We start from the raw sequence: 6,915 nt of genomic DNA, 5'->3' as shown, positions 1-6,915 counted from the left end.
GGAGAAGAGGGTAATAAGGCAGCAAGTCAGCTACTAAATGGGCCTCATCACCATGCTCTGCTCCCCTGGTGCTGGTGGGAATGCTGATCAGCTCTTTATGCCACTTTGTTTAGTTTCACTGGTGCTGGGTGGGAAGCAGTGCTATAGGAGTGTGAACAGCCACCTCCATGCTCAACTCATTGAGGAGCCCCCCCTCCCCTATTAGAGTGGGGGAATTCTGTCCTAATCTCCTCTTCTTATAAGGATACCAGTCATGTTGGATTAGGGTTGACTCTAATGACCTAATTTTAACTTAATTTTCTTTTTAAAGGCTTTATTTCTGAATTTAGTCACATTCTGAGGTATCAGGGGTTAGGACTACAACACAGAAATTTTAAGAGGGCATAATTCAGCCCACAGTACCTCCCCACCTCCCTGGGCTATGAGGCAATTAGGTAGCTGAATGTAATTACATTTAACAAAGAGTTAATTAGCACATATTCTATTCCAAGGAATCAAAGCCAAGTTTTGAGGGACATTCTGGATTGACAGAATGATAAAGTGATGAGAATTAACCTTCCAGCATTATATAGGAAGAATGGAAGTGGGGACTGAAGGAGGCAGCTGTGTGGCAGACATCGCAGAATTCAATTAGAGTGCTGACAGAGGGAGAAGACAGCATGAACAAGTGATGTGGTAGGTATGGACATGCACTAGATATGGCTCTGGATGGAGGTATGACTGCATAAATGATCCTGTGTGTTCCCAGCATCAGCAGAGGGCCAAGCACAGAGTAGGTACAATCCTGTTGCTGAAGGAATATGAGTCTCATATTCGTCTCTTCTACTTGTATTGGGACTGTACTGTCAGCAAACAGGATATTCTTAGAAAATAATCTATCATCTGTTCTAATTAACTTTGCTACAATAACCCAGGAAATGTCACCTAATGGTCCCAGAAATATTGCATTTAATATTTGGTTGAATCAAACGGAAACCTACTTGTGTCTTGTGGAGTTTGAGGTTAACTGGAGAGTCGATGTGGAGGGCAATCACAAAGGCTTCATGGTGGTCTGAGCATCATTCGAGAACGACTGTGAGATTGGCTGCTTTGCCAGACTTACCAATACTTATTGCCTGGTGGCCATCGGAGGGTCAGAGAACCCTACACTGTGTTCGAGGGCAAGCTTGCCGAGACCATCCCAGTGGTGCATGCGTCCATTGCCAGCTGCCACATCATCGGGTGTATGTGTGTGGGGAACAGACATGGTCTGCTTGTACCCAGCAACACCACCGACTAGGAGCTGCAACATATTCAGAACTCCCTCCCAGACTCAGTGCAGATCTGGTGGGTAGATGAAAGGCTCTCAGCCCTGGGCAATGTCACCACCTGTAATGACTATGTAGCTTTTGTTCATGCAGACCTGGACAGGGAGACAGAAGAAATCCTGGCTGATGTACTCAAGGTGGAAGTCTTCAGACAGACAGTGGCTGAGCAGGTGTTAGTAGGAAGCTATTGTGTCCTCAGCAATCAGGGAGGGCTGGTACATCCCAAGACTTTAACTGAAGACCAGGATCAGCTGTCCTCTCTCCTTCAGGTCTACCTTGTGGCGGGCACTGTGAACCGAGGTAGTGAAGTAATTACTGCTGGGATGGTGGTGAATAACTGGTGTGCCTTCTGTGGCCAGGACACAACCAGAACAGAGCTTTCAGTGGTGGAGAGTGTCTTCAAGCTGAATGAATCCCAGCCTAGCACAACTGCTACCAGCATGTGGGATTCCCTCATTGACAGCCTAACCTGAATCACCTTCCTTGCTGTTTGGCAGGCTCCTGGATCTGAACTTTGGCTCTCTCTCACTGTCCCACACAGTCTGTCCCGGATGCTGGCAGAAGGGTGGCAGAGAGCTCACTGGTATCAAGTAGCTGGATGCCCAACTCTATTTCACCTGTGCCCATCTCTTGAATCTATAGTTGCCATAAAACTCTGCCATGTGCTGGTTGTCAGGCCCTATGGCTCTTGGCAGAGAGCTGTACTGTCCTGTGCCACCCAATTAAAGGTAGCTTCTTCTGTCCATTAAAAAAATATTTGGTTGAATCATATGCAATGGCTAGTATTTGGTCATTTCGACCTAAAGAAATGGCCATTCCACATGGTTCAACCTAATTCAATGTTTGAATCATTTGTTTACATTTTTTACTTTTAAAAAGAGAAAGAAAATGATCAAGCAATCCACTAAATCAAAGCCAACGAGTATTTGAAGACTGTGATCAAATGGTCACATAAGTAGGAATCGTTTCCAAAAACATAGCTACTTCTCCAAATAGGCAATCTTAAGAGTAAAATATCTTTTTTATTATAATCAAGAAAGCTGGGCAGCAAGAGCCTAATAGACTTCTGTTGTGATATAAGTTGCAGTGGATACATGAATCTTTATTTTCTGTGCAAAAGGGAGTATGATATGAAGGTCTTATTGTGATATTACTTTTAGTGACTACATGTTTTATTGGCTGGCTTGGAACGAAGGTTTATCACAGCTCCAGTAGTGAATGTCCCCATTGTGACTGCTTATAAATCAGTTTTATTGTCAGTGTCAGCTAATCAAGATCAGCTCCTGCTAAAAGCATGACTAAAAAAATAATACACTACTGCATAACAGGATTTATGGCACTTTTCTCCTGTCATTTTATCTGTACACAATGTTCAACCATCTAGAATAGAGAACTCCTTGACATAAGGTCCTAATCCTGGGCCACATTTACTAAAAAGCACCAAAGGGAATGTTGCTCTTGACTTGTGTTGAAAACATATCAACGCTTGCTAATTTGGGACAACAATGAGGATCTTATAAGTAAACTGTCACTTTTAATCAAGTCCCCAAATAATTTGAAGGATGTCAAAAATCAAGAACTTGAGGCATACATTTTGTCTATAACACACTGTTCCTGAAAAATTTTTTCAGACATCTAAAGAATAGCCTGAAACAGCACTGAAGTGTATGAGTAAGCATTTTCCATTTAAGAGAAAACAGAAAAACTGTATTATAACATATGGCTACTTAATGGAACCCAAAGTGATGAAAGCACATACTCCTTCTCAGATAATACTGGGAAGCTGGTTGAAGATATGACTAAATCGATCAGCACAATACTTCTGAGTTATGCAAATACACAAAGCAATCTCTGAACCAGCAGTACCTTATCTCAAAGAACATCAGCAAATGTTAAAAAGATAGAAAAAAACAAGGCAAGAAATCATCCACTTCCTCTGTGTGATATGCTAGAAATGTTATGAGTAACACAGCCAGTTCAGTCTTTTCCAGAGGACCAAAAACTTGGTCCATTTTCATAGCATTTACAGACAAAATGATGCTCTGTAATACCATCATGGAGTCTAGTGCTAAGAGAGCCTCAAGGTTCCTGATGGGGGGCTCCATGCTGGGCAGCTCTACCTGGTTAGGAGCTCCATAGGTCGGTGACTTCAGGTGAGAGGAGAGCATGGTTCAGAATTAGTCAGACTGGGATTCCGCCCTCAGTCAATTATGAATAATACTTCTCTCTCAGTCTGGTAAGATAAATAAGCCTCTCTAAGGTAGTTTTTGTGCGTGCTCTTAGCCCTTCCCACTTACGTTGAGCTGAATTTTGCAAGCCTATAACTTCTTCCTATAGGTAGATTTCTATTCTTTGGCCAGGAAAGACCTAGTCATCCATTCGAATATAGAAAGTTTGGAATCCTGTCAGCCTTGAGTTTTTCCTCACCCATTCCTCTTAGAATTCTTCAATGCTAGTTCCCCAATTCACTTGGTCATTCTGAACCAACAGTGCTGGGACTGCCTAGGGCTTGGCCACTTGACTATTCAACCTAAACTCAGCCTCTCCATCAGGATAATCTAACCACAAACTGCATCCTTATCATCAGGATGTGCACAACTCTCCAACTAAAGAAGTACAAGATGAGGTTTAGGTTGTCTTTTTCACTTTTATTCAAATAAATACAATAATTATAGACAGCTTAATTAATTCTCCCACCAACTTTCCTTTTACGTTGGTGCACTTAAGATTTTAGATGTGTACTGCCATGGTCGCATTGTGGCTGTGTAGGGTCTACCCTTTACTTTGAAACGATTCCTTCAGACTCACAGGCCAATAGCTCTCATCAAATGAGTCATGGTGCTACTTGCCCATATGAGACCAAATGAGAAGAGAACAGACACCTTTTTGGGCAAAACGCATTTTTATAAGGTACCTTTGGATAAAATGTAATTATTTTCTCCCCTACTTATCCAGACCAGGCACTCCAAAATGAGAAATATCAGCAATGGGCAACCCAGTTCATTAAAAACATTGGATTTGATATCCTAAGAAAATTCAAACAATGTGAAAGAAAATGGCATTTAGTGTTTGCCACCAGAGTTACTAAGACTAATAATAAAATTTTTTTAATGTGCTAGAGCTTGATTCACAAATGCAGAGATTAGAGAAACTTCATTTGTTACAAATTAACTTTCCCTGATATTCTGTCTTTATGATTAAGTAGTAACTTCTTCAGTTTGAAATTGGTTTGATTAATATCACCTTTATTGGGAAATACTTCAATCCTCTCTGGCTTGGCCTATGGTACCCCACATGTTTATCTGAATAATAGTTGTGGCTTCAATAGCTGACTGATAGTTTTGTTCTACAAGGAACTAGTTTAGACAGTTACTTTTTCTTATCTAAAGCCAGTAAAGTGAATGTGACCTAAGTGGGTTAAATTCATTTTATTTTCATTTTAAAAAATCTTACCTGTCCTAGTCAAAAGGCAGTCAAAGGCAACTGGGTCTATGGAATGGCAGACTGGGAAGCATGGGCCAGATCTCACACTATCACACTATCAGCACGGACAGACATGGCTCTGGGGAGCAGAAACAGCACCTGGAGAGAGCAGGGCTGCAGTGCCCACGCCATGAGACAGGCCTTCCCATGGAGTCTTGCTTCAGAGAGTGCCCCACAGTGACCACAGTGCCCACAGCTGATCCCAATTCCTTTGTAAAGATGTGATTTGGCTCAGCAGCAGCCCAAGGGGGTGAGAATAAGGCCTAATGTGTGAGAGTCACTCCTGCCTCCTGTGACATCAGAGGTTGGCAAAGTCATCTAAAAGCCTGAGCAAGTCTACTTTCTAGAAGTAAAAAATCCCAACCATCTCACAGTCATTCTTTTAATGTAAAACTAAACCACCCTGAAAAATAATACACTTTGAAACCCTCTGCCACATTTATAAAAAACATTCAAACAATTTTAAAAAAATCCTTTAAAAATGTTATATCAATAGCCTTCTTATTAATAAATATAAAACACTAGGTTTAAGACACTTGGTGACTTCCTTACATCATGCATCAGGGATGGATAAACAGTGAGGTTTTATCACTGACATCTATTTGGTAAAAACTCTAGAAAGAGTTGTGTTAATAAGATAATTGTTTTGGAAATAAGAGTTACAACTTTTTCAAAATGTCGAAAAGAATAAGGATGTAAACACTACATATTTAAAATATTAATACAACAATATTAATTCGGTAAAATAAATAAAAGAAAGTGGCACCAACTTTATGGCAATTTTTAACACAAAAATTATGTGACATTTATGACATTTGACATTTTAAAAGAAATAGTTGCTCCAAACAGAAATGGTCATTCTTAGCACAAACCAAGAGCATCTGAAATAAAGTGCCAGGAGACAACACAGCACCATACTTTAACTTGTTCACCTATGAACAGAAATGCCATCTTGATCTTCTGGTCCAAAATATGCGCCATGAGGGGAAAGTCAGCTTCACTAAACATGAGGCTTAGGGCTGTCTTTTGTCCTTTTTCTTTTTTCTTCCAGTGTGTGCTTAAATATTTTCTTTAGGGTATTGTAAACTATTGGTCCATTTTCAGAATCAAAATTAACCTGGTGACAAAGAAAATTTATTTTCAGGATACTAACAGGAATTTGAACTGATCTATTTTGGGAGAAAAGATATACGGTGGAAAAATAGAACTAATATTTATATACAAAATTATATATAAATATCAAAGTATACACATTTCACACATTAATTTTAATTGAAAGACTATATTAGAATTGCCAATTATATTAAGTGCCAACTATATCAATGAAAAAACAAAGAATTAAATTGAGTGCTTGGATACATAATATACTCACTCCCTGTCAGGAAACAAGTCAACAGTGAGTACGAAGTGAGTTTCAAATCCAGAGACTGATCACTGATGATACAAGGAAAAGGTCTCTTCACAAAAACAATGTGCACTAGCTGTCAGTGTTGCACTGGGGCAACCTGAACAGGAGCCTGCCTCTCCACCTGCTACCCATGCAATCTCGGGTCATATCTGACCTCTCTGTAAAAAGGAAAGCACAATTCCCATCTCTTTAGGGTTCTGTGAGTATTAAATATGAGAGCCTGATGTGTGTGTGACACATGTAAAAACCTACATAGCAGTTTCCTATCCCCTTTGTGGGAAGGCACCATGTACACATATGTGGGCTGTCTGCCCAAGTTTATCACACTGCAAGATTAGGAGTGATGATGGACAGAGAACCAGAGCATGCCTTCACCCCAATCCCAAAGAAACGTGTGACTCCTCAGGACAGGGTCAGATCTTGGCCAGTGATTCCTTCCTCCTGCAACTATAGGGAGGGCTATCCCCTTGTGAAGGGCTGGGAAGGGTGTGGGATTTCACTTGGTTCACAAGCCAACAAGCTCATTTGCCAGCTTGAGGTCACTGGCAGGAGACACTAGACTGCTAGGTCAGAGAAAAACAACCTTCTAACTTGAACAACATAATCACAGGTGGAGGCTGCACAAGCAGGGTGTTTGCATCATGGCTGATGATCTCAAGGTAGGGGCAGCAGCAAGCCTGCTAAACTCTGGCCTGAAGGGAGACATTCTCTTTACTA

At 40.8% G+C, this 6,915-nt stretch overlaps 1 protein-coding gene and 1 pseudogene across 4 annotated transcripts in view; one reads left to right on the top strand and one right to left on the bottom strand.

Annotated features, from left to right (window-relative positions):
- Positions 1–1,043: 1,043 nt before the first annotated feature.
- On the top strand, positions 1,044–1,780 carry LOC123819462 (annotated as a pseudogene).
- A 2,165-nt stretch (positions 1,781–3,945) lies between these two features.
- PTPDC1 (protein tyrosine phosphatase domain containing 1) overlaps positions 3,946–6,915 on the bottom strand; it is a 95,146-nt gene continuing 92,176 nt past the window's right edge. For all 4 annotated transcript variants that reach the window (XM_045839823.1, XM_045839820.1, XM_045839822.1 and 1 more), the window contains one exon: positions 3,946–5,907. In XM_045839823.1, coding sequence (XP_045695779.1) covers positions 5,791–5,907 — 117 coding nt within the window. In that variant the 3' untranslated portion in view covers positions 3,946–5,790. The remainder of the gene's footprint in view (positions 5,908–6,915) is intronic.

This window comes from Phyllostomus hastatus, unplaced genomic scaffold (genome assembly GCF_019186645.2).
Source record: "Phyllostomus hastatus isolate PE091 unplaced genomic scaffold, TTU_PhHast_1.1 phas_contig_312, whole genome shotgun sequence".
NCBI lineage: Eukaryota > Metazoa > Chordata > Mammalia > Chiroptera > Phyllostomidae > Phyllostomus > Phyllostomus hastatus.
Note: the sequence above shows the minus strand (reverse complement) of the source record. Positions and strands in the feature narration are given on the sequence as shown.